The sequence below is a fragment of the Melospiza melodia genome, unplaced genomic scaffold (assembly GCF_035770615.1).
Source record: "Melospiza melodia melodia isolate bMelMel2 unplaced genomic scaffold, bMelMel2.pri scaffold_28, whole genome shotgun sequence".
NCBI lineage: Eukaryota > Metazoa > Chordata > Aves > Passeriformes > Passerellidae > Melospiza > Melospiza melodia.
The window spans coordinates 8,069,186-8,096,204 of NW_026948600.1; the positions used below are offsets into that span (position 1 = coordinate 8,069,186).

The window sequence follows — 27,019 nt, forward strand, 5'->3', positions numbered from 1 at the left end:
CAGTCCACCCACATTCCCCCTCAGCATTCCCCGTGTTCCCAGGTTGTCTCAGTCCTCCCCAATGTCACTTCCAGTATGTCTCAGTGTCTCCCACAGCGTTCCCAGTGTCCCCAGTATGTCCCAGTCCTCCCCAGTGTTTCCAAGGACAGTTTCATTTCTCACGGTGGCCGTGGCAGCCAAACCCAGCAGTGGGGTCAGTGCAGTGCCCATGGCCACAGCCCCTTGCAGGGCCCAGTGCAGCTTGGGCTGATGATCCACCCTCACAGCTGGCCCAGGGCAGCTCTGCAGTGCCTTTGGTGGCACCTGGGGCCAGCACACACCTGAGCAGTGTGTCTGTTTGCACTGGGGAAACTCAGCAGTTTCAGATTGCTTCAAAAAAACCCCAAAAATGTGAAAACCCCTCTTAGGCTGGGTGCAGCCAGCTCTGCAAGCACAGCAGGGCCCAGGGCAGTGAGGACAGACAGGATGGGGCTGGGCAATGAGGAGCAAGGTTATCCATACTGGGTCAGAGCTCCAGGCACAGCTTCTGTGAGCAGGCCAGAGCTGCTGAGGAGGGACCCTGGGTCAATGTCAATCACAGAATGCTGCAACCACCTCTGCTCTAAAGAGAAATTTAATAAAAGACAGCCTTTAAAGTAGGAATGTATATTTTATTACTGCTCTTTGAAATCTTTCTCCATAACTGGACTAGGAAAACTTTAATGACCCTCTTGGGGCTTTGCTGTTGTTTATATCAGACTCAGTCCTGGAGAGTGTCTTGAAAAAACTTCTCAAGAACTCAAAGTTAAATTTAGTCTCCAAATTTTCTTGGAGTTTTAATGGCTGCCACTGAGGGCCCTGACTGCCTGCCTCTGCCTGCCCACACAAAGGCTCCTGCTGGGGGACATGCTGCACTACAGCCCTGCCCTGGCATGGAAATTCCTTTCTCTTTGGGTCTTGTCTGGCTCTCCCTATCTGCCTTTTGCATTAATTCTTCTTTCTCTGGCTGTTCTCTATTAAGCCAAAAGGATCCAGCATCTCTGAAACCTCCCTTCAATCCCTCCCAGGTCTCCTGTGCTGTCTGCAGTCTCCACTCCACTGAGCACAGAGCTGCTTTGTGCCTGTACATGAATTTGCTGTTTCAGAGGGTGTCATTTATTCAAGCCAGAGCTCTGGTGAGGGAGAACTCCCAACCTCACATGAACATGGAATTCTACCAGTGTGTTGCTTATATACAGCCACTAAATGTGAATTACCATTTACCCATTTCCATAAAACCAACCCCAAATTCCCGGTTTCAGTCCTTGTTTTCTCTATCCCTGCACCTTTGAGCCAGATGTTTTCTTCTTCTCTTCCACCCATTCCTGCTGAGAAAGCAGCCCCTGCATGCCTTGTTCCTGTGCTGAAAGTTCACAGGCAGGGTGAACATGGAATGAACCCTTTTGGTATCACCCCCAGGCTTTGTGTGGGCTGGCAGAGGCAGGCAGGAGGCAGAGCTGTCAGCAAAGGAAGGGGCCAGCCAGGTGGGGCAGCCGGGGGATGCCGACAGCCTGCAGGGACAGAGGCGCAGGGCAGGGACACCGTGGGACAGCCTGGGCTGCACAGGGCACAGGCATGGGCAGCAGCTGCAAGACAGCCCTGCCAGAGCCAACTTGGGCAGCACTTTGGCCATGGCTGCTGGGCCTGGGCCTGAGGCAGGAGCAGGAGACAAGTGACCCTTGCAGGGCTGGGGCCTCATTGCCTCCTTGTCCCTGCTCAGCAGCCTGGCAGGGGCCGCCCCATGCTCCTGCCCATCCCCACATGCCAGTGCCCATCCCGGGAAGAGCCCTGAGCAAGGAGGGAGGGACAGGATCTGCCTGGCCAGGGGCTGGGGCTCAGGCCTTGGCCCTTTGCATTCCTCAAACACATCCAGCTTTGCTCAGCACCAGAGACACCTTTGCCTTCTTTGTCCCCAGCTGCCATCACTGCCTTCAGTGTCCTGCTCTACCTGGAACCTGGGGACACTTTCTCAGTTGTGTCCCTCAGTGGGACCCATTAAAACTTTAAGAAAATTTGGAGTTTAAATTTAACTTTGTGTTATTGACTCTCAAGGACTGAGTCTGATGTAAACAACAGCAAAGCCCTGAGAGGGTCATTAAAGTTTTCCTAGTCCAATCATGGAGAAAGATTTCAAAGAGCAGTAAGAAAATATACATTCCCATTTTAAACGGTGTCTTTGATTAAATTTCTCGTTAGAGCAGAGGTGATTGCAGCATTCTGTGATTGATATTGACCCAGGGTCTCTCCTCAGCAGCTCTGGCCTGCTCACAGAAGCTGTGCCTGGAGCTCTGACCCAGTGTGGACAACCTTGCTCCACATTGCCCAGCCCCATCCTGTCTGTCCTCACTGCCCTGGGCCCTGCTGTGCTTGCAGAGCTGGCTGCACTCAGCCTAAGAGGGGTTTTCCCTTTTTGTACTTTTTGCAGCAATCTCAAACTCCTGAGTTTCCCCAGTGCAAACAGACACACTGCTCAGGTGTGTGCTGGCCCCAGGTGCCACCAAAGGCACTGCAGAGCTGCCCTGGGCCAGCTGTGAGGGTGGATCATCAGCCCAAGCTGCACTGGGCACTGCAAGGGGCTGTGGCCATGGGCACTGCACTGACCCCACTGCTGGGTTTGGCTGCCACGGACACCGAGAGAAATGAAACTGTCCTTGGAAACACTGGGGAGGATTGGGACATACTGGGGACACTGGGAACGCTGTGGGAGACACTGGGACATACTGGGAGTGACCTTCGGGGATACTGGGACATACTGGGGACAGTGGGGCCATTGCGGAGAAGACTGGGGACACTGGGGCATCCTGTGGATGACATTGGGATGAACTGTGAGGGACTGGGAATAAACTCAGGTGTATTGGGAGGGACTGGGCTGCACTGGGAGGGATTGGAAGGGCACTGGGCTCGTACTGGGTTCTACTTGGGATGAACTGGGCTGTACTGGGGTTGTACTTGTCTGTACGGGGGATGAACTGGGCTGTACTGGGAGGGACTGGATAAGTTGAATGGGCTGTTCCCGCCTCCACCGCATCTCATTTGCCGAGACTCCCGCCCATCACCGCGAGCAGCCAAACAGCGCCAGAGATCGGAGACTCGGGGACGGTGCCTACGGTAGCCACAACTCCCGTCATGCGCCGCGGCCCGACTGAGCCCCATTGGAGCCGGGACTACAACGCCCGTCATGCTCCGCGCTCCACAGAACCCCGGGATCCGCCAACCCTTTGTCCCTTAAGTGTCCCCGAGACCCTCCGGGATCCCTCAGTACCCCCTCAGCGCCCATTTGGGACCCACCAAAAGCGTCCCTGGACTCCCTGAGTGTTCCCAACCCCACACATGCCCGGTACAGCCGCTTCTGGGAATTCATCTCCTCTCCTCCACCGTGGCCCCAGAGCCCCTCAGAACACAGTCCCGCGCCTAAAACTCCTGCCGTGCCCCCGCCCTAAAGAGCCCGGTTAGAGCTCTCCGAACTCCCCCCAAGCGCTCCCGAACCGTTTACGTTCCCCGAGGATCTCAAGTCTCGGCTCGGATGCAGAAGTGTCCGCCAAGTGCCTTCCCGGACCCCCAAACAAAGCGTTAAAGCACCTTCCGGGACTACGGCTCCCATCATGCTCCGCGGCGCATGTCCAGTGCTGTTCTACCTGGGACTTCATCTCCCGTCACACCCCGCGCCCCACTGAGAGCCATTGCAGCTGCGCCTCGAACTCCCGTGATGCTCCACGGCCCCCTTAAACTGCATTAGACCGGCGCCTACAACTCCCATCAGCCCCCGCGCCCCAGAGAGCCCCGTCAGAGCCCCCCCAAGGGCCCGCCCGGACCCCGAAGAGCCCCAAATTCTCCTCCCTGACGTCCAAGAGGCCCCCTGCAGCCCCAAGTGCTGCCCCGGACCCCGAACTGTCCCTCAGAATCCCTGAGTTCCCTTCCAAGTGCCAACCCGGCTCGCCCAAGTGTCCTCCAGACCCTCAAGTTCTCTCTGAATTCCCTCTCCAGACCCAAAACTGCCCCAAATGTGCCCCAGAAATGTCTCCACGAACCCCAATGTGGCCCCTTTTATCCTGTCTGTGAAAATTATAAAAAAGATAACAAAAGGATTTAAAATACGACTGATTAGCATAAAGAAGGAAAAATCAATAGCCACACTTCTCAATGAATTAATGTTGGGGATTGAGTTACTTAGAACTAATGACCAATAAATTTTTTGCTTGCTAAAATGCTGTGGATTTTTAAATATAAATAATAAAATTTCATATTCCAAATATAGAATAATACTATTATAAATAAGAAAAATAGTTATAATTTTCCTAATTCCATAAATTTTATTTTTAAGGGGAAATGCATAATTACTACTATGTTTTGGGATGTCAGTCTGTAAGAGATGGTCCAAGATCCCTCATCTGCCGCACAGCCGCCATCAAGGACGGAGATTGAAGGCCCCCCTAGGACTGAGACTGAGTCCCTTCAAATTCTAACCCAGGGCTGCTGGCCTGACTGGAGCGGGATGTCTGCCATAGGAAGCGAGAGGTTTCCTATAGGAACCAGTCATGAAACAACGGGCCCCGCTCACTGCTGGCACCGGTTTGTGCTGTTCAGACCTGGACTGTCTGTACCTGTTCCCAATGGATTTATTCTCCACTGTTCCCTCCATATGCCGTCCTGCTCCCCTCCCGGCGGTAGATTATAAAAGAGCCCTGAGTTAACCAAAGACTTTGAGACTCTCCCTGATGTGACCAGACGGATCTATTGGCCAGACCACGAGGATTTCATCTCGCTGTTGGCAGCCATTCCCCTCCTCCTTTTCTCTGTCTCTCTGTCCTTTATCTCCTTTCTAATCCTTGTGTTGCATCTGCTGTGGGCGCTTCATAAAAGGTGCATTTGTTTTGGTTAATACTGAAAGTCCCCTGCTGTGTGTCTTTGCACCCTGAGATCAGTGAAATGAACCATCGTGACTCCCCTTGTACCCGGGGATGGTGGCACGGCCTGATGCGGTTGCTGCCCACAGCATGTGAACGTGATCTTCTTGGTGGCGACTGTGCTGGTTCATCTGCTCTTGCTTTCTGGTCTCCCTATCCCAGAATTACCTGTGCCACCTGCCTTTCTTATATTGTGGTTCTCTGTAATTCCTTCAATAGTCTGCCCTTCCTAAGTTCACTCTTGGAATAGGGGATTATCACCTCCCCATCATATTGAGTGCATTTGAATGCACTTGAATGCATTTTGCCCGCATTCAAAATATGGTCCCTGTTTTTGATTTACTGTGGAATCCCTGTTTGTATTTTCTACCTCTGTCGAGGCTGGCATTGAAGGTACTTGAGATGATATTTGGCGTTCAGATTCAGGTTGTTTTTGTTTCTTATCAGTGACGCAGCCTCACACCCATGAGTTCTGCAGCCTTTCATCTAAGGCCCAAAATGGCTCCCTATCTCTTGTTACAAGGCCTGGATGGTGCCAAGGAGACCATGGTGATACTGGAGATCCAAGGAGGTCGTGGTGACACCATGGACACTCATGGAACCATGGGCATTGTGACACAGCAGGGCTTCATGGAACCCAGGAGTCAATTGTGATTCTACCAAACCTCATGGAACCACGGGCCCATTGTGACACTGAAGAACTTCAGGGAAACAAGAGTCTCTTGTGACACAGGGGGTACTCATGAAACCATGGAGACCATTTTGAAACTTCAAGGCCTGATGGAACCAAAGGGTCCTTCTGGCACTTCTGAGCCTTGGAACCAAAGGGACCACAGTGACACAGTAGGGCTCTGTGGAACCAGGGGGCCATGGTGACATTGTGGAGTGTCATTGAACCAACTGTCCATGGGGGCACTGCAGGGCCTGATGGAATCATGGACACCATTGTGACACTACCGAATGTCCTGGAAGCAAGGGGCCATTGTCACACTCTGGGGCTCTTGGGATCCAAGGGCAGATATGATATCATGGAAATTGTGGCAACTGTGGCACCATGAAACCAAGGAGACCATTGTGACACTACAGGACCCCATGGAACTAAGGATCCATGGAACAGTGCAGGACACATGGAACCGAGGGGCCATTGTGAAGCTGTGGAACCAAAAGAGCCCATTGTGACACTGTGGGCCCCCGTGGATCTAAAGGTCCATTTTGACATTGCAGGGCCTCATGGAATCCTGGAGACCACTGTGAAACTCTGGGGCCTTGTTGAATTAAGTGTCCCTGCAGGGCCTGATGGAACCATGAGACCCCATAGAACCAAGGGTCCGTTGTGACCCTGTGGTACCAAGGTGTCGTGGGTTGACCCAGGCCAAATGCCAGGCATCCATGTGGGCTGCTCACTCACTCCCCTCTGCAGCTGGACAAAGAAAATTTAATAAAGGGTTCATGGGTTGAGATAAGGACTGGGTGAGATCACTCATCAAATACTGTCCTGGGAAAAACAGGCTTAGCTTAGAGATGTGAAATTCATTTATTACTGTCAGGGTCATAGTAGGAAAAGGGGAAATAAAATAAGCCCCTCAGCTCCCTCCTTCCAGCTCTACCTCCCACACCGGCAGTGCAGGGAGACAGGGAATGTGGGTTATGGTCAGTTCATCACCCATGGCTTCTGCCCCTGCTCAGGGAGAGGAGTGGTTCCCCTGCTGCACCGTGGGTCCCTCCCAAGGGAGACAGTTCTGCAGGAGCTTCTCCCATGTGAGTCCATTTCAGGGGCAACAGCCCTCTGCAAACTGCTGCAGTGTGAGTCCATGCCAGGGACAACAGTCCTTCCCAAACTGCTGCAGCATGGGTCACTCTTCCAGGGGGTGCATTCCTCCAGGGACAGGCTGCTGCAGCCTGGGAGCAGGGCCCCTCTCTCCATGGCTCTCCTGCAGGGTGCCTGGGTCTCCAGGGCCTGGAGCACCTCCTGCCCCTCCTTCTGCACCGACCTTGATGTCTGCAGAGTTGTTCTTCTCACATGTTCTCCCTCTGCTCTCCTCTGACTGGAGTTAAAACTGCGCCACAATCTCCATTTTGATTTCTTTTTAAATCTGATATCACAGAGGCATTGCCACCATTTGTAACTGGCCCAGCCTTTGCCAGCAGCAGGTCCGTCTTTGAAGCCACCAGGAATTGGCTGTGCCAGACACAGTGGAAGCTTCCAGCAGCTTCTCACAGGAGCCATCCCTGTGCCCCCCTGTGAAATACAAAGCTGTGTTTTGTGTCAGGTACATACAGGCAACGTGGTATTTGTGATTGTAATATGGGTGGAAACTGACCATGGAACAGGTATAAAGATGAATTCTAATAATTACTGAGGAAAGCAAAGCATGGAAGAAGGCCTTTGAACCTATTCTTTGTTTGTAATTAACCTTGATAAGTCTTAAAGTGATATAGGAGCTTTTGAATTAACGCTTTTAGGATATTGCTTTTGGACAGGAACTTTCTGCTGGTAGCTAAGCCTTAAAGAGTTTTGCAATAAGAATAACCTTTTGAAGTATAATTTGAGAATACTGCTTGTAGTAAGGATCTTTGAAACTATAGCTTTAGAATATATAAAAGGAATCGTGCTTATCTCACACCTTAACAAAAGAGTGAAAAGCAGCTTGAGAAAGGAAGATGAACATCAGCTCAAGGATTCATGATTTCGACCAAGGGTAGCTGGACATCACTGTTATGAGATTTATAGTCCTTGCAAATAAAAGGTGGACCCACATCTGTAATCTGGACCTCACCATCTGGGAGATTTCCTCCTTCTTTCGGAAACCGAACCACCACCATCTGGGGATACTCCTTTCTGGGATACATCCTGAGAAAAATTAATTCACAATAGGTATAGAATTGGGATGTAAAAATTGGGAATAGAAACTGCTGAGAAAGCTGATGAGTACCCCTATAAATACCTGTAAGCCTCAACTATCAGTGTGCAGTTGGAGGGAAAACTTCCCCTACTGTACCCAGCGCTGTATTGCTCATGCTTTACCATATTAATTAATAAATTGATTGCTGCTTGAATATTGGCCTAGTCAAGCTTCTCATTTATAACACAGTGCTCAGTGGCTGCTCGAGGGGTCTCTGTACCTCATGCCCTGGGAATGCTTGGGAGGGGCTGGAGGGATTTTCCCTGTCCCTGTCACCCCAGGCCATTCCCAGGGGGTCTCCATCGTTCTCACCCCAGGGAATGCCTGGGGGTTCCCCTCCCCCTCATACCCTGTGCCAGGGACTGCTCGAGGCAGTCTCTGTCCCTCTCAGCCCAGGGGATGCTCGGGGAGTCTCCATCCCTCTGGCCTCAGGGAATGCCTGTGCAGGGCTTGGGACCAGGGGCTCTGTGTCCCTCTCACCGCTGAGGGTGCTCGGGGCTGGGGGGGCCCTCTGACCTTCTCACAGCTGAGTGAAGGTGCAAATGAGATCATGGGAACGCAACCTGTGGATCTGCTCGAACTTTGATTGTACTGAACAAGAAATGGAAAGGAGGGAGGGAGAGAAATAAATCATGAATGTTCTCAGAGAGAAAGAAATATGAAAAGCCTCCGGCCCCAACTCCGCGGCTCCCGGGGACACCCTTCACAGTTCTAGCCAATCAGAGGAAGCGCTGAACAATTCCCAGCCAACCAGAGCTTTTCTCGCCGATGACTCACCGGTTGCCAGGCGGGCCCGCAGAGCCCGGCGGCCCCCGAGCGGAATTTGGGGCTCGGGCCGGGGGACGGATCCGCCCCGGGGGGGTCCCCGAGCCCCTGCCCAGCCCTGGGGCCGATCGGGGGCTCCCCCAGCCAGCAGCCGGTGCTGCGGGGCCGCGGGGCAGAGCGGTGGGAAAGGGGGTTCCGTGCTGGCAGCGGAGGAAAAGCGGGAGCAAGAGGAGGGAGAGGAGGAGCAGGAGCGGGAGAATGGCGGCGCTCGCAGCGCCCGCACGCCGAGCCTGCAGCACCCCCTGCCCCGGGAGCATCGCCCCCAGCCCCGAGCCGCAGGGGAGGGCGGAGGCCGAGCTCGCCCCGGCTCCAGCCAGGGGTCTCCAGGAGGATTTTTTGGAGAGTGTTCAGAGCCGGCAGATCCCGGACTCGAGCCCCGGATATCTCTGGGCTCCCCAAGAGGAGCTTTTTCGGGGGGAGAGGAGCCGCGATCGCCCCTCGGGAGGGTCCCGGGGGTCCACATGGGGATGGCCCGGTACCGACGGGGCGGGACATTGGTTTTGGGGATCCCCGTGAGAGCCGGGGCTGTGGAACGGGAGACCCCCGGGGCGGGGAGAGGGGAAGGGGCGATATCGGAGCTGGGGGACCCCCGGCAGCCCGGAAATGAGGCGGGGACGGGACCCCCTGACCCTGACAGGGGCGTGTCCTGGGGTGACTTCATGATGCTCGTACCCCGTCGGTCTGTTTAGCCCAGAAATGAGTTCTGCACCTTTCAGGCCGGTTCTGAGAGCGAAGGGGAGGAGGAAAAAGCTGCAGTTTGTTTTCATACACTTCACTCACTCCTCCACATTCCGGCTCCTGGACTGTTGTGATGCCTTAAGGAGCTGGAACAGAGGCCACATGGAGTTAAGAGGAATAAAGTTGATTTTTATTGAAGTGCCTTCAAAGGCCACACCCTGGCAGCAGAGGAGCCACAGCTGTGGCTCTGCCTGGATGGCTCCAAGATGGGAGCAAAAGAGGGCTTGGTCATGAGATCTCACATTTAAACAAGTTTTAGTCCATTTGTATATAGAAGTTAACTGCTCAATTAATAGTTTCAAATTATGAAGTTGCATCTTCCTTGCTTGCATGCCTGCTGTCCTCTTTTCACATTGTTTATGCTTTGGGCCTGAAGTTTTAAGAGATTGTCCTTGAATCTCCAGCTAGAAAAGGATTGTTTTGTCTTCACCACCCTGTGAAAAGATCCCAGTAACATTTAACATAAAGCTAAGAGCTGCACATCAAAACAGAATGGAAAAATTTAAAACCTAAGGTATCAGTTGTCTGCAGTTGGACAGACAGCAGGACAGAGCTCTCCTTTGCTTTTAGTTAGTTTTAGCTCGCTGAGGCAGAGAAGTTCCCCCAACTGTGGTTTTTCTTTTTCTTTGGAGCTGTTTAAAGCTGCTCTGCACTGAACACCCAGAACACCACTGGCAGCACACACCTGTGGCCCACCAGCCTGAGCCTGGGCCGCGGCAGTTCCAGTGCTGGAGGGGCCGTTAACAGACTGATAAGAGACTGATAAGAGACTGAGTGAGCGGAGCTACAGCCCACGGAGGGACTTTCTGAGTTTGTAATCTCTTTTGGAGCGGCAAGAGGTTTTATTTTTTAATATTGTTCATTTTTTGTGCTGGTGAATGCTTTGCCTGTTAAATAAACCGGTTTTCCCCCTTTTCTCCATGGAAATATTTTCTCGATCTGGTTGGAGGAGGCGCCGCTTGAATCTGCTTTCTAGAGGAAACGCTTTTGGAGATTTTCTCCCAAATTTGCCCTAAACCAGGAGAGGGTGGTGGGAAGAGGGGAGAGCCCCTAGTGACAGGACTGGGGTGAGGCTGGAGAAGGGGACCCCAAAACCCCCCAGCATCCCTAAGCAGGACCCTAGAGAGGGGGAATCCCCAGTGCCCATGGGATCTCCAACAGCCCTGAGACAGAGGACCACCAGAACCCCAGAGACTGGAAATTGGAAAATCCTGGTGGCTTTTTTTGATTCACTCTTGATTTTTGAAGGATTTTATGGGCACCAGATGACTTCTAGTGATGGACTTGGGTGGGAGGAATCTCCAACCCAAGGCATTCACACCTTGTTTTTCCCCAAACCAGGATTTGCCATTCCCAAACCTTGGCAAGATGGAGGAGGAGAAGGCTTGGAGGAAGAGGAAGATGGCCCAGGACACCCAGGCAGGTGAGGAGGAAGTCAGTGCCCCTTTCCCCTCTCTCCTGCTCCATCCCCCAGCCCAGCACAGCCCCCGGCTGCAGGACAACCCTGCTGCCAAGCCCGTCCTGCTGGGCATGCACTGGGGGGATCTCCTTCCCCTTTCGGGTAGCACGGAGGCAAATCCCATCCTCTCTTTGTCCTTCTTTCCCCAGGGAAGGAGCTGAGGATGGAGACCAGGGAGGACAAATCCCCACAGCAGAACCTCATGGAAGAGGCTGTTTTGAGTGACTCCACAGTGCAGGAACCCAATGTGGAGGAAAAGCCCCGGCAATTCCGCACAAGGAGGGGCTGCAAACCCAGCCCAGGGTGCTCTGAGGAGGAAAGACCCACCCTGAACCAGGAAGGTGGACAGAGCTTCAGCCAGAGCTCAGAGCTGGTGGCCCATGAGCAGCTTCATGCCTGCGAGAGGCCGTATGAGTGCTTGGAGTGTGGGAAGAGCTTCAGGAAGAGATTCAACCTGATCTGCCACCAGAGGATCCACACTGGGGAACGGCCCTACGAGTGCTCGGAATGTGGGATGAGCTTCAGCCACAGGTCTGACCTGGTTGTCCACCAGAGGTTCCACACCGGGGAGAGGCCCTACGAGTGTCCCCAGTGTCAGAAGAGGTTTCACACCAGCACCCACCTCCTCGTACATGAGCGGATTCACACAGGGGAGAGGCCCTTCTGCTGCCCTGAATGCGGGATGGGCTTCAGGCACAAATCCACCCTCGTCACCCACCGGCGCATCCACACTGGGGAGAGGCCCTACGAGTGTCCCCAGTGTGGGAAGAGCTTCTCAGACCGCTCGTTCTTTACCCGACACCAACGGAGGCACCGGTAAGGGCAGCCCTGTGAGTGCCCCAGCTGCAGGGGGAGCTTCATGCACTGCTCCAGCTTCTTCCCCCATGGGAGGACCCACGTTGGTCAGAGCCCTGGCCATCCACATTCCTGGTGATCAGCATTGGGAAGGCGGCTGGACTTTCTTTTTTTTTGACCCTAATTTTCTTTGGATTCACCTTCATCTCTTTAAAACAGAGAAAATTGGGGTAAAACTCAATAAATTCATCAAGGGCATCTAAAGCCTCACTTTTTACTTGTGTTTCAGGGCAATCTGGGATTCAGGGAGATAATTGGGAGAATTTGGGGGTATTTGATGTACTTGTTTCCCTTTCTTGGCACTAAAAGAGACAAGAGGATTTAATCTGTCACCTCAATGCCACTGAAAACTACTCAATCCCACCCCAAAATTCCTTGATTCCACAGCTCTTTGGTGTGGAATGGGGTTGGAAGGGGATTGAGCAAAGTGGCCTTCAAATCAGGAGGCTTGACATGCGCATTAGGTGGGGCAGGATGGGTGGGATGGGGTTTGGGAGGTGGGAAATGGGGGAACATATGGCTTGGGAAGGGGGCGTTGATGTCCAGGAGGGGTGGGATGGGTTGGGGATTGACTGGGGAGGTGGGCTGGGGTCTGGAATGAGACAGCCAAAGTTTGGGGATGATGAAGGGAGGGGAGCCCATTACTGAATGAGTTCTTGAATAATCCACATTCCTGAAGAGATTTTGGAGTATCTCATGTTTCTTAGGCAGTTTTGGGCACTCCCCAGCTCTTGGGGGTCTTTCCTGAGAGCAGCTCCTTGGACCCCCATTGCCAGGGGTGGTTGCCTTGGGCACGAGCTCAGAGCTGTAGCCAGAGTCTGTTGCCTTGGTGCTGGAGAGCAGAGAAATGATGAACAGCCCCACACATCTCCAGTGTGTTTGGGGGCAGGGAGAGTTCTGCATAGGTGGGGTGGTCACTGCCCCACCCCAGCCACTGCAGCCTCTGGCCCAGCCCCAAAGTGGCTGCCAAGCCCCTGGCACCCCAAAAACCCCACCTGAGAGAGGGACCAGAGCAGGTCTGGCTGTGACACGGGTGTGACACTGACACATCCCACAGCCCCAGAGCTCACAGCAGCTGAGATCCATGACTGACTGTGGATCTCTGTCTCCCTCTCTCTCTTCTCCTGACTTCATCTTCTCGAAATCTGGATAAGTTGAAGTTGGACAGGTTAGAGTTTGCTAAGTCAGTGCTTTATGAAGTGATTTACTGCAATTCAATGCTATTTAAAATTTTCCAAGTACCTCATTCTCTGAAGTTTGCAACTAAATTTTGTTCTCCACCCTCCTGAGAAGATGTTTTCTCTCCTTGGCCATCTGTCCTGCAGGCTGTGCCCCCAGGGCGTGCTGCTCCTGGCCGGCTGCACTCACCCATCTCGCTGTGCCCCAGCATTTCTCACCCAGCGTTTCTGTGCCCTCCCTGGGCTCCCTGCACCCAGCGCTGCCGGCTCCTGGCACACAGAGCCGGGGCAGGCGCCCACCCTGCCAAGGGGCTCTGGAGCAGGGCGGGGGCTGCAATGGCTTCTGAGCTCAGCAGCTGCTCCTGGCATGGTTCCATGGAGACCGAGCGCAGCAACGCTGCTGAGCATTGTCCCTGCTGAGGGTCACACTCTGCCGGGGCACATTCCCTGCCTGCAGGATTGCTGAGCATTGTCCCTGCTGAGGGTCACACACTGCCGGGGCACATTCCCTGCCTGCAGGATTGCTGAGCATTGTCCCTGCTGAGGGTCACACACTGCCGGGGCACATTCCCTGCCTGCAGGATTCGTGCCTGACCCAAGCGCTGCACTTGTGTCTCCAGCATTGCTTTCCAACAAAAACAGGGGAAGGCAAACTGTGCTGGTCATGGTATTTTAGTGTGTCTAAAACTCGCTAAGTTATTGATCTTAGAGGTGAGATGCATTTAGAACTCATGGCATGGAGAAGTATTGCAAGATGGAAAAGAGGAGCATAGAAATAAACTGAGGAAAACATTTCAGATTATTTCTTTCCATTTTCATTTCACTTCTGGAATGCTGGTTCAGTTTTCCAGGAATCTTCTCTGTGATCCTGTCTGCTCTTCTCAGAAACCTTTCCTGGAGAATGAGGTTGAGCTCTTGTCACAAGATGTGCCACCAACTGCAGCTTCTCTTGGCTTTCCACACTGTGTGCAGCAGGACTCTTGCAGCAAAACAGGACAAAAGTTTTGAGGACTTGACAACTTGTCCTTTCTTTTCCTGGTGGACTGGGGAGTTGTGCTATGGGTAAGGTTTTCATTGTTGCTTTTCTAGGCTAAGAAAATAGGGGGTGGTACAAAGAATTGTTAGGGAATACAAACCTGGCTGAATGCAGAGAAAGAATCTCCAGAGCCTGCAGCCTCAAGTGGAGGCTTGTGTGATGATCGTTCCAACCTGTCACTGGACATCTTGAAAATTATCTGGAATGTGAAAATGCTCTGACAGAGGGAGTTTGTTTCTGAATTCCACATCTGGTGCCTTGGTGCATAAATCAAGAGCACAATCAGTTCATGATAAGTACCAGAACAAGATGGGCCTCTCAGAGTAGCTGACTGAAACAATCTGAAAAGGAGAAATGCAGGGAATGACCGAGTGAACCTTGCCTGGAAGAAGGGTAAATTTTTCTAATAATTACTAATCCATTCCCTCATCTTTTGGCTTTCTTAGCAAGGCCATTTGCATCCCAGATTCCCTATGAAGTGAGAAGCGTAAGCTTGTGGAAGTGGCTGAAAGATGCCCTGTTTCTCTGCAGAGACACTCAGGCTGGAACAGGAGCTGGAGCCCTCTCTGGGGCAGCCTCCTCCAAGCTGGAATTTGTGCCGTGCTGGGAGAGAAGGAGGAGGGGGAGAAGGCTGGCACTGTGTGGCAGGAGCAGGAGGTTTGGCCGCAGGACATTCCCTCTGCGCTGCTGCCCCGCAGTGGGCGGCCGTGCCCGGGGCTCTGGGCCTGGCCCCACGTGCGCTGAGCTCCTTGGGCTGGGCTCAGGTTCCCGCTGGGACTGGGCAGAGCCTGGGCTCAAACTGGGGGCAGCAGCAGTGCAAAACACCTCTGGGCATCTGTGTTTCCTGCTGCTGAGAAGGAGCAATGAAGCGAGTCGAGAAGTTGTGGTTTCTGTTTCTCCTGGTGGATTTTTTTATTTAATTCCACATTGCGGAGGCAAATTCTGTGACAGCCTCTGTCAGCTTATTCTATTTCAACAACGCCAGCAACACGGCTGTATTTGAGCGCTGCAAATGTGGCCTGTGTGGCTTTAATTCCCCTCATCTTAGTGTTCAGGGGCTGGTGAGCATTTCAGTATCTGCTGATCTTTATGCCTGTGACAAAAATACTGACTTCACTGTCATGAAAGCACCGTGGGTAGCACCAACTGAAAGAGGCACTTGCATTTTTATGGATAAAATTCAGGTGGCAAGCAGAAGAGGGCCAAGAGCAGCCATGATCTGCAGTTCCCAAGGCAAAGGCACCAGTGTCGCAGACATTTTTTCACAGAAATACTTTCTTTCAGATTTCTGCATTTTCTGGGAAGCTGAGGGCCCCAGAGGAAGAGAATGTAAACAATTGTTATCAGCTGCTGTGGAATGCAATAGGATGCACCTGTGATTGGTTCATGTTCTGATGTTTATAATTAAGAGCCAATCACAGGAGCAAGCTGGGGACAGAGTCCCTGGACACAACTTTGTTATAGATTCTTTCTTTCTATTCTTAGCTTAGCTTAGCAGCTCTGCAACTTCTCTCTTTATTCCTATTAGTATAGTCATAATGTATTATATATCATATATCAATAAATCCAGCCTTCTGATCAAGAAATAAGATTCTCGTCTTTCTCTCACCACCCCAGCGACCCACTCAGGTTGCTGTAATACACCAGCAGCCTCTTCCTGTCACCTCAGGGTGAGTCAAACAGAGCTGGAAACAGTGCTGGAACCCAATCCTTTCTTCCTCTGAGGGCTGGCTCGGGGCAGCGCAGGCAGGCCCTGAGCAGTCAGGGCTGTGTGTGGGTGCTGGCTGCTCTGCTCCAGAACTGAGCTGGAAAAAGCCCTTGGGAGTCGAGGCAGGAGCAGGCGGGAAGGGGCCGGCGCTGCTGCTGCTCCTGGCCGGGAGCCCCGGCTGGGCCGGGCCGGCGCCCCCTGCGCTGCGGCTGCTGCTGCTGCCAGAGCCGGGCGGGACTCGGGGACAGGGAACGGACACGGGGGAACAGCAAAGGCCTGGCGGCTGCAGGGATGGTGGCGCTGGGGCCAGGGCCAGCACAGAGCTTCAGCCCGCAGTTAACCCTGAGGGAAACTCTGGGGAAAGCCTCCATTTCAGCCTTTCTGCACTCATGGCTGTGAAGGGACTGAAATGAAAGCAGAACAAGTAGGGCCCAACCTGTTCTCCTGCCTTGGGTGGAGCCCCAGGCCTGAGGCTGAGAGGGGCTGTGAGGGGCTGTGAGGGGCCATCTGTCATGAGTGAAATAAACAGGGCCAGGAGACTTCTTCTCCTTTTTAATGCCTTTATTAACAGTGATCAGCTCAGGACTGGGCAGCTCGGCAGGGCTGCAGTCCCTGTCGTGGCTCCCAGGGCGACTCAGAGGAGGAGGATATGCACAGCTCTGTCCACAAGGGGCAGAGCTGGGGGATCCGGTCCTCGTGGGAGCCTTTAGGGCGTGGTGTCCCCACCAGATGTTGGTTTGGTCTGGGTCTCGCTTCCTCCCAGACCTGGCCCGGGGGCTCTCAAAGACAGGGTGAGGAACGATGAAGGCTTCCAGCACCTCTGCAGGCCCAGCACTCCGCTCCTCGCATCCAGACATCACTCCAGTCTCTCAACTCTTATTTGGCTCATTGTTTTTGGGGTTTTCTCAGTACATTCGGAGCGGGGGACCCACACAGAATGCTGGTCTTGGAGTCACTTTGCATAACCCCCCCACCTTCTCAAGTGTCTTCACTATTCTGGGAAAGGTATAACTTAGCCTCGGGCAAGGCTCTGCTAATACAAAAGGAGCGATTAGCCACAACGACCCGTGATTACAATAACAAAACATGCAGAACTTCGGCAGCTACAGTGCTCTGGCTGCCTTTTTGTAACTTTTTCTCACAAAAAAATATTAACCGAATTTTTGTTCATAACAATGAGGGGCCATGAAGGGCCTTGAGAGGCCATGAGGGGCCATGGGGAACTCAGAGAGAACTTAAGGCCCTGTGAGGGGCTGTGGGAGCCAGGCCCCTCATGGAACCAAGGGTCCATCATGTCCCAGCACGGCCTTGTGGAACCAAAGGGACCATGGTGCCACTATGGAGCCTCATGGTATCACAGGTCCGTTGTTACACAGCAGCCACAGCAGGGCTGCAGAGCCAAGGAGATCATTGTGACACTGCACAACTGTGCAAACCTGTGAGCCTACCAGGGAAAAGCCAGCAGAAATGGCCTGGAGAGACACACTGTAGGCTCTGGGCATTCCTCACAGCTCAGGGTGAGGAAAGAGGCTTCCCCATGGTGCTCTGCAGCACTATGTTAATTTTTCCCAGTTCTGTACTGTCCCTTGGCCTTCTCTACCCGTTTAACTCTTATATGTTCATGTTCTGGTGAGTTCTCCCTTCCCTGTTTTCCCACTAGTGTGTAACCCTGCCCATCCACACTGGCATTTACTATTGGTCCCTTCCATGTGTACCGCCCCTGAACCCTCAGAGCATTGGATCCCCGGTGCTCTACTCTGCCCCCTCTTTCCCTGTATTTGTACCCTGGACAATCCTTTGTCTTTATTTTTGGCCCCTGGACACTTTCAGCATTTCTGTGTGTGTGTGTGTGTGTGTGTCTGTGTGTCTGTGTGTGTGTTTGTCTGTGTGTCTATGTGCTGGTGCTCTCGTGGTTCCTACCCATTGGCACAAGAAAATCTTGGGGACGGTTGTGTGCAGACCACCTCAGACTGCAACAATAACTCCTTTTTTCATTTACTTTGTGGTGGGAATGAACCATTCTGTCTAATCATGATCAGAATAAATCAGAGCTGTATTTATATAAATTTATCTGGTATTCAATCTTTAATGCTGGGGGGAAAATTGCATTAAAGTTCAATTCCACCTGTCTAATCTTTAACACCTTTGACAAAGTCTGGGGCTGGGATTGGACCCAACCGCTTCAAGTCTCCTCTCTTTGAAGGAATTTTAGAAGTCTAGGGGCCCTGCAGGGGTTTGAGGATCCACGGTGGCTGTTAGGTGTCATTTCTCCACCTCATGTCTCAGCAGAAGTTTCTCCAATAAAGGAATAAAGGTTTTGCCTGAAGCTCCCTTTGTGCCCATGACAGGAACCCCTGTGAGTGTCTGGGACATCCCAGCTATTTGGCTACCTGGGGACTCCTGGGATGTCACTGGGGAGCCCCCATGAGTGCCTGTGACAGATTGGTGCCTTTGCGGCCCAAGGTGCCCTGGGATGTCACCATGGCTGTGACTACCTCTGACCACACGGCTCTTTACCATCCCAGTAATCCCCTGGGAGGTCTCCATGGAGCCCCTGTCTGTGCCTGTGACATTCCAGCTTTGGAACAGCCTGGGGACTCTTGGAAAGTCCCCATGGAACACCTCGGAAGGCCTGTGACAAAACTGATCCTTAGCAGGCAATGATCACCAGCCTCCTGTTCCTATGGTCAGTTTCCATGGTAACCATCACCAGCCCCCTGTTGCTATGGTCAGTCCCTCGGCAGCTCCATGGAGACCCCATGCCGGGGTGGTTGCCATGGACACCAGCTCAGGCCTGCAGCCAGAGCCCATTGCCATGGCAACCATTGGCAGTCCCATCCCCAGGCTCATGGGATCCCAGAACCACAGAATTGGCTGAGCTGGGAGGGACCCATCAGGATCCTCCAGTCCAACTGCTGGCCCTGCATAGGACACCCCAACAATGCCAGCCTGGGCCTGGCAGCGCCGTCCAAACACTGCTGCAGCTCAGGGAGCCCTGGAGCTGGGACCCTTCCCTGGGGAGCCTGGGCAGGGCCCCAGCAGCCTCTGGGCAAAAACCTTTTCCTGACATCCAACCGGAGCCTGCCCCGACTCAGCTGCAGCCGTTCCCTCCACTGCTGTCCCTGAGCACCAGAGGGAAGAGGTTCCCACAGCTCCAGCCAGGGACCCGCTCCCAAGGCTGTTGCCATGGCCACCAGGGCTGGGACCAGCTGGGATGCTCGGTTTCCAGGGGCCGGGGTTCAGGAATGGGATTCCGCAATTTCCTGCTCTTGCTAAAACCGCGCTGCCCTCGCTGCCCTCCTGCCTTCCATGGAAAGCACAAAAGGCAAAGATCCTAAGCTGGGATAAGAACCATTTATTGGGAACAGCAATGAGATAAGGAACAAACAGGAACAAAAACAATATTGATAACAGAAGGGATAAATAAAACTGTTTACAGGGAAAATTAAACACAACTCACTGGGTCTTCCTGGCCACAATTTCCCATGCCTGGAAATTTCACCCTTCTCCTCAGGGAGAGAGAGAGTCCCTTTCCTGCCCCTGGCAATGACCTGAGGTGGGAGTAAATGTAATGACAGGGTCATGGCCAGACCCTCATGTTCTTCCATCCCACATCATGTCATTGGCAGGGGCAGGAAAAGGTACAGGTGTCTTCCCAGCATGGATCACAGGGAACATGGATCAGCAGGGCTCTTCCCAACATGGGTTCTCCCATGGGGGATAAAGCTGGAGCTGGGCATGAAGGTCTTCCTGCAGTTGGGGCATGGGCAGGGTTTCTTTTACTGGTGACTCCGTTCGTGTCTGGTCAAGTGAGAGTTGCTGGTGAAGCTCTTCCCACACTGGGGACACTCGTAGGGCCTCTCCCCAGTGTGGATGCGCCGGTGGGTGATGAGGGTGGAGTTGTGCTTGAAGCCCTTCCCGCAGTCAGGGCAGCGGAAGGGTCTCTCATCTGTGTGAATCCATTGGTGCTGGAGGAGATGAGAACTGGTGTGAAACTTCTTCTGACACTCAGGGCACTTGTAGGGCTTCTCCCCATGTGGTCATTTCGTGGATGATCAGCTGGGGCCTCCTACTAAAGGTCATCCCCCATTCCCCACACTTGTATGGCCTTTCCCCAGTGTGGATCCTCTGGTGGCAGCTCCAGAGAGACTTCTGCCTGAAGCTCTTCCCACATTCCCCACATTCATAGGGCCATTGCCTGGTGTGGGTCTTCTGGTGGGAGATCAGGTCAGAGTTCTGCCCGAAGCTTTTCCCACATTCCCCACATTCATAGGGTCATTCCCTGGTGTGGATCTTCTGGTGGGAGATCAGGTTAGAGTTCTGGCTAAAGCTCATCCCACATTCCTTACACTCGTTGGGCCTCTCCCCAGTGTGAATCTGCTGGTGCTAGAGGAGACTGGACTTGGTCTGAAACCTCTTCTGACACTGGGGACACTCATAGGGCCTCTCCCCAGTGTGGATGCGTTGGTGGGTGATGAGGGCGGAGCTTCAGCTGAAGCTCTTCGGACATTCCCCACACTCGTAGGCCCATTCCCTTGTGTGGATCATCTGGTGGCTGATCAGGGTGCTGCAGTGCCTGAAGCTCTTCCCACACTCTGAGCACTTGTGGGGATTCTCCCCATCATGAAGCTGCTCACGAACCACCAGCTCTGTGCTCTGGCTGAAGCTCTGTCCACCTTCCTGGCTCAGGGTGGGTCTTCTCTCCTCAAAGCACCCTGGGCTGGGTTTGCAGCCCCTACTCCTGTGGGATCTCTGAGGCATTTCCTCCCAGCTGTAATTCTGCACCATGGCACTGCTCAAAATGGCCTCTTCCACAAGATTCTGCTCGGGAGATTTGTCCTCCCTGGTCTCCATCCTCAGCTCCTTCTCTGGGGGAGGAAGGACAAGGAGAGGATGGGATTTGCCTCCATGCCAGAGGGAAATGGAAGGAGATCCCCTCAGTGCATCCCTGGAAGGATGGCGTTGGCAGCAGGGTTGTCCTGCAGCCAGGGGCCGTGCTGGGCTGGGAGATGGAGCAGGAGAGAGGGGGAAAGGGGCACTGACTTCCTCCTCACCTGCCTGGGTGTGCTGGGGCATCTTCCTCTTCCTTGCAGTCTCTCCCTCCATCTGGCTAAGTTTTAGGAATGGGAAATTCTGTTTTGGGAGGAAAACAAGAAATGAGCACACTAAATTTTGTACCGGATTGAAGGTGAACCAGGGGGAGAGTCTAAGTCAGAATTCCAATTCAAAAACAAAATTAGGATCAAGGCAATGATACAGAAACACTGCCTTAAACTGACAGAGTCAGGATATAACCTGACACCATGTTGGTCAGGGTGGCTGCAGTCCTGTTGGAGTGATGAACATGATTTTGTCCAAGAAGTGATGCTGTAGAAGAATCTGGTCTTCCTCTGAAGGTCCACTGGTGGTTATGGAGCTCTTGTCCTCTGGGAATCCAGTAGGCAAGGTTGCAGATGGTGTTACCAGCCTCAGCTTATATCCAGGTAGGAATTCTTGGATCCTTCCTCTGGGCGGAGCATCCCACAATGGGATGATCAAATTTTATCAGTCCTCCAGTGACACACAATGGCCCATTCACAGAAGATATCTCCCCTGGAGGGCGTTATCAGAGGTGAGTCATGGAAGAGATAAAGAACTCTGCTCCACCTGCTTATAGCAGTTGATGAACATGGGGATTGAAAACATGCATTTGGTTACATCTTGCATTGCAACCTGAAACACTGGGGTAATCCCTGCTCAGGGGGTGAGCACCACCCCCCTTACCCAAACTGGCTCAGGTGTAAAACCCCCACCCTGGGAAGGCCACACACACAGGGGACAATGTCACACTTGCCCTGCCCCAGGTGAGGTCCCTGTCCCTGTCACTCTCTTTCAAAGGCTGGAGGCTTTGTCAAATGTTAGAATAATTTTTCTCTTTGTCCCTGTCACCTTTGTGACAGCTACACAGAGCTTCCCCTTCCTTTTCATAATCTGTATTGGGCCTAATTTCAACGTTTCTTTCATCAGAATATGCCAGCAGCTGAGCTGGAACTGTGCAGGACCAATGGAATTTGGATTTGCCACAAAATAGCTTCTATTGTAAGTTTATAAAATTTTGGGATTGTTTGCATTTCCATCACAAGTGACTTGTGGGAAACGCAAATTCAAGGCATTTTATCTAGGATTAATTTTGATTTCTGACAAGAAACAACATTACTTTGTCTGGTGCCCAGGGTTGATCGAGGAGCCTCTGTGCCTCTCACTCTGGGGTGTGCTTCGGGAGGTTTTACCCTGTCCCAGACCATTCCCTAGGGGTTTTGTCCCAGTCCCTATCACCCCAGGCCATTCCTCAGGGGGTCTCCATCATTCTCACCCCAGGAAATGCCTGGGGGGTCTCCCTCCCTCTCACCCCTGTGCCAGGGGGTGCTCGGGGCAGTCTCTGTCCCTCTCAGCCCAGGGGATGCTCAGGGGTCTCTGTCCCCTCACCCTGGGGGATGCTCAGAGGGGTCTCCATCCCTCTGGCCTCAGGCAATGCCTGTGCAGGGCTGGGGACCAGAGGCTCTGTGTCCCTCTCACCGCTGAGGGTGCTCGGGGCTGGGGGGGCTCTCCGACCTTCTCACACCTGGGGAGGCCGGGGGGGTCTCTGTCCCTCTCAGCCCTGCTGTGACCCCATCCAAACATCATTGGGGTCAGAGGGACAGAGACACCCCCAAAGCCCCAGAAGGGCTGAACTTGTGGCGGGAAAAAGCTCAGCTGCCCTTTTCTTCTGGTGCCTCCTCCTCTCCTCAGCTGAGGATGTCAAACTCCCCAGGAGCAGGAAAATTCCCATTCCCTGTTTCCTTGTAGCTGCAGCCTGGAACATCCACTCAGAGTGAAGAATTTTCTGATAGCTCTGCTGAATGACAATGGCAAGAGGTTTGTGAGAATGGGAAGAAATTGTGTTTTGATAGTAAATAAATTGTGCAAAATTATTTCGTTCTGACATATTCCTTTTCAGTCAGTTCTGGTTTGTTTTCAGAGTGCCACCTTCTCAGCTGATTGTGTTTGTGCCTTCCTTTCTCTCCTACCTTTCTTTGCCTGCTCTGTTTCTCTCTCAGCATCTCCCTTGACCCAGGGCAGCTCCCACCAAAGACCCTGCCCTGATTTAATTCCTAATCCAGGACCGACAACAACCATGGGTGAAGATATGAAGGCTGGCAGTGAAACATCACTGTAGGATCTTGCTCCACTTGGCTTTTGGCTCCTTCTTGAGTGCTTTTCCTTCCAGGGCAGGAACATCTTTTCCTGGCAGGGAACTGGAATTCCAGCCCCTGGGAGTGTGTGCCATGGATCCCAGAGGGGCATTCCCGAGCCTTCCAGGACACAGGGAATGGGGATTTTCCTGCTTCTGGTGAGTTTGACATCCTTGCCAAAAGGAGAGGAGAAGGCACCAGAAGAAAAGGGCAGCTGGGCTTCATCTTTCCACTTGAATTAGGTGGGGGGGAAATCTCTCCTCCTGTCTGTAGCTGCTCCCACAGGGATGTGACAGCTGATATCAGAGCCCCAAGGGTCAAAGTCAGGACTGCCCTCAGGGAATGCTCACCTCATATTGAGGTGGGAGAGTGGGAGCACCTGGATCTTGGAGCACCCAGCTGCCCCACCTGTGTGGAGGTGCCTGAGGAGGGCTGGGACAATGCCAGGGACATCCCGCAGTGACATTCCCCCCTGTCCCGCTCTGGGTGAGCTCAGTCCCAAACCTGACCCTGATCCTGGTCTCAATCTCACTCCATGTTTAGACACACTCACAGTTCTGTATTTATTCTCATCCCAGTGCCAAACTTGTTTAGCCCCAGACTCAATCACAACCCCAGCCCTAAAGCCAATCCCATGTCTAGCCTTAACCCCAATCCCAGCTCTAATCCAAATCTCAGCCTCAACTCCAAGCCCAGCCCGAATTCCAGCCCCTTCCTAAATCCTCAGCCCTAAACCAAATCCCAGGTTCTGCCGTTCTGGGGGTTTGGGGGTGTCTCCGTCCCTCCGACCCCGATGATGTTTGGATGGGGTCACAGCAGGGCTGAGAGGGACAGAGATCCCCCCGGCCTCCCCAGGTGTGAGAAGGTCAGAGAGCCCCCCCAGCCCCAAGCACCCTCAGCGGAGAGAGGGACACAGAGCCCCTGGTCCCCAGCCCTGCACAGGCATTGCCTGAGGCCAGAGGGATGGAGACCCCCCGAGCATCCTCCAGGGTGAGGGGACAGAGACCTCTGAGCATCCCCTGGGCTGAGAGGGACAGAGACTGCCCCGAGCACCCCCTGGCACAGGGGTGAGAGGGAGGGAGACCCCCCAGGCATTTCCTGGGGTGAGAATGATGGAGACACCCTGGGGAATGGCCTGGGGTGACAGGGACAAGGACACTCCCAGGGCATGGGCTAGGGTGACAGGGACAGGGACAATCGTAACAAATTCCTCCTGAGCGTCCCCCAGGGCAAGAGGCACAGAGACCCCTTGAGCATCCCCAGGGCACTGGACAAAATAAACTAGGCATAAATCAAACTTAATCCTACATAAAATACTTTGATGAATATTTGATTTTCTCGAGAGTCACATGTGATGGAAATGCAAACAAATCCCAAACAGGAATAAACTGACAATAGAAGAAATTCTCTGGCAATTCCAAATTTCATTGGTTCCTGCACAGCTCCAGCTCAGCTGCTGGCAGGTTCCAATAAAAGAAAAGTGGAAATTAGGCCCAATACAGATTAATAAAAGGAAGGGGAAACTCTGTGTAGTTGTCACAAAGGTGACAGGGATGAAGAGAATAATGATTCTCACATTTGGCAAAGAACCCAAGCCTGTGAATTCCAGAGTTATTTGGGAATTAGCTACTAGTTACTTGGGAATTGCGCTTTTTGTTGGACTTTTAGGAGCCTTGTCTTCCTCACCATGGGGTGAATGAACCTTGTCAGTCTCGCTGGTAACATTTGCTCCCTTTTCTCCAGTGATTTTAACAAACTTTTCAAGGAAAGACAACAAAATATTTTCTTTTTCACTGGCCACCTCTAACAGCCATTTTCCTCATCAGTTCTCCCATAAGGTGCTCAGAGGAAGCTGTGTCCAAGTTTCCAAGAGTTCCTCCAGAGAGAACCAAAACCTCCTCAGAGGAGGGAACCATGCTCTTGTCAAAGGCACTTGGGGTCAGACAACAGTGCTCTGAACCCACTATGGCAAACTAATGTCGCAATCTGCTTAAGAAAATTGTTGGAGAGATTCCTCTGCCCCAATTAAGATACTAACAAGACCAAATCCAAGGTGGATTTTATTGAACAGTAAATGTGAGGTAGAGAGAGAGTTAGAAAGAAAGAGAAAAGGGGGGAGAGTAAGGGAGTTACAGGGACAGAGGCCTCACCTGGAGCAGGGCCAACTGTGACATTGTCCCCTGTGTGTGTGGCCTTCCCGGGGTGAGGGTTTTACACCTGAGCCAGTTTGGGTAAGGGGGGTGGTGCTCACCCCCTGAGCAGGGATTACCCCAGTGTTTCAGGTTGCAATGCAAGATGTAACCAAATGCATGTTTTCAATCCCCATGTTCATCAACTGCTATAAGCAGGTGGGGCAGTGTTCTTTATCTCTTCCATGACTCACTCCTGATAACGCCCTCCATGGGAGATATCTTCTATGAATGGGCCATTGAGTGTCACTGGAGGACTGATAAAATTCAATCATCCCATTGTGGGATGCTCCGCCCAGTGGGAGGATCCAAGAATTCCTACCTGGATATAAGCTGAGGCTGGCAACACCAGCAGCACCTTGCCTACTGGATTCCCAGAGGACAAGAGCTCCATAACCACCAGTGGACCTTCAGAGGAAGACCAGATTCTTCTACAGCATCACTTCTTGGACAGAATCATGTTCATCACTCCAACAGGACTGCAGCCACCACCCTGACCAACATGGTGTCAGGTTATATCCCGACTCTGTCAGTTTAAGGCAGTGTTTCTGTATCATTGCCTTGATCCTAATTTTATTTTTGAACTGGAATTCTGACTTAGACTCTCCCCCTGGTTTGCCTTCAATTCGGTACAAAATTTAGTGTGCTCATTTCTTGTTTTCCTCCCAAAACAGAATTTCCCTTTCCTAAAATTTAGCCAGATGGAGGGAGAGACTGCAAGGAAGAGGAAGATGCCCCAGCACACCCAGGCAGCTGAGGAGGAAGTCATTGCCCCTTTCCCCCTCTCTCCTGCTCCATCTCCCAGCCCAGCATGGCCCCTGGCTGCAGGACAACCCTGCTGCCAATGCCGTCCTTCCAGGGATGTGCTGTGGGGATCTCCTTCCATTTCCCTCTGGCATGGGGGCAAATCCCATCCTCTCCTTGTCCTTCCTCCCCCAGAGAAGGAGCTGAGGATGGAGACCAGGGAGGACAAATCCCCATGGCAGAACCTGGAGGAGGAGGTCGTTTTGAGCAGCTCCATGGCCCAGGAATTTAATTAGGAAGATAATCCCCAGAGATTCCACAGGAAGAGGGGCTCAAAACCCAGCCCAGGGTGCGCTGAGGAGGAAAGACCCACCCTGAGCCAGGAAGGTGGACAAAGCTTCAGCCAGATCACAGAGCTGGTGGTTCGTGAGCAGCTTCATGATGGGGAGAATCCCCACAAGTGCTCAGAGTGTGGGAAGAGCTTCAGGCAGAGCAGCACCCTGATCAGCCACCAGATGATCCACACCAGGGAATGGGCCTCCGAGTGTGGGGAATGTGGGAAGGGCTTCAGTTACAGGTCCACCCTTGTGACCCACCAACGCATCCACACCGGGGAGAGGCCCTACAAGTGTCCCCAGTGTGGGAAGAGTTTCACCCAGAGCTCTGACTTGACCAGTCACCAATGGAAGCACCGGTAAGGGACGTTCTGTCAGTGCCCCAACAGCAGAAGAGCTTCATGCCCAGCTCCAGCTTCATCCCTCATTGGAGGACCCATATTGGAAAGAGCCCTGGTAATCCATGTTCCCTGTGATCCATGCTAGGAAGACACCTGTCCCTTTTCCTGCCCCTGCCAATGACATTATGTGGGATGAAAGAACATGAGGGTCTGGCTATGGCCCTGTCATTACATTCACTCCTACCTCAGGTCATTGCCAGGGGCAGAAAAGAGACTCTTTCTCACCCCAGGGAGAAGGGTGTCCTTTGCAGACAGGAGGAAATACATTGCCGTGAAGAGTCAATTGTTGATGTTTTAGTTTTCTCTGCAAATAGTTTTACTTATCCCTTCTGTTATCAATATTGTTTTTGTTCCTGTTTGTTCCTTATCTCATTGCTGTTCCCAATAAATGGTTCTTATCCCAGCTTAGGATCTTTGCCTTTTGTGCTTTCCATGGGAGGTGGAAGGGCAGCGAGGGCAGCGTGGTTTTAGGAAGAGCAAGAAATTGCAGAATCCCATTCCTGAACCCCGGCCCA

General features: G+C 52.7%; 2 protein-coding genes and 1 pseudogene across 2 annotated transcripts in view; 2 read left to right on the forward strand and 1 right to left on the reverse strand.

Moving 5' to 3' along the window:
* Positions 1-10,747: 10,747 nt before the first annotated feature.
* Positions 10,748-11,815, forward strand: LOC134433920 (zinc finger protein 586-like). The gene is made up of 2 exons (XM_063182611.1): positions 10,748-10,811; positions 10,997-11,815. The coding sequence occupies exons 1-2, from the start codon at positions 10,757-10,759 to the stop codon at positions 11,665-11,667; spliced, it is 726 nt and encodes a 241-aa protein (XP_063038681.1). The 5' UTR covers positions 10,748-10,756; the 3' UTR covers positions 11,668-11,815.
* Positions 11,816-19,460: 7,645 nt separating this feature from the next.
* On the reverse strand, positions 19,461-20,478 carry LOC134433882 (zinc finger protein 418-like; annotated as a pseudogene).
* A 599-nt stretch (positions 20,479-21,077) lies between these two features.
* LOC134433883 (zinc finger protein 239-like) overlaps positions 21,078-27,019 on the forward strand; it is a 65,551-nt gene continuing 59,609 nt past the window's right edge. The window contains exons 1-2 of the mRNA XM_063182583.1: positions 21,078-21,107; positions 26,152-26,443. Of these exons, the coding sequence (XP_063038653.1) occupies positions 21,078-21,107; positions 26,152-26,443 (322 nt within the window). The remainder of the gene's footprint in view (positions 21,108-26,151; positions 26,444-27,019) is intronic.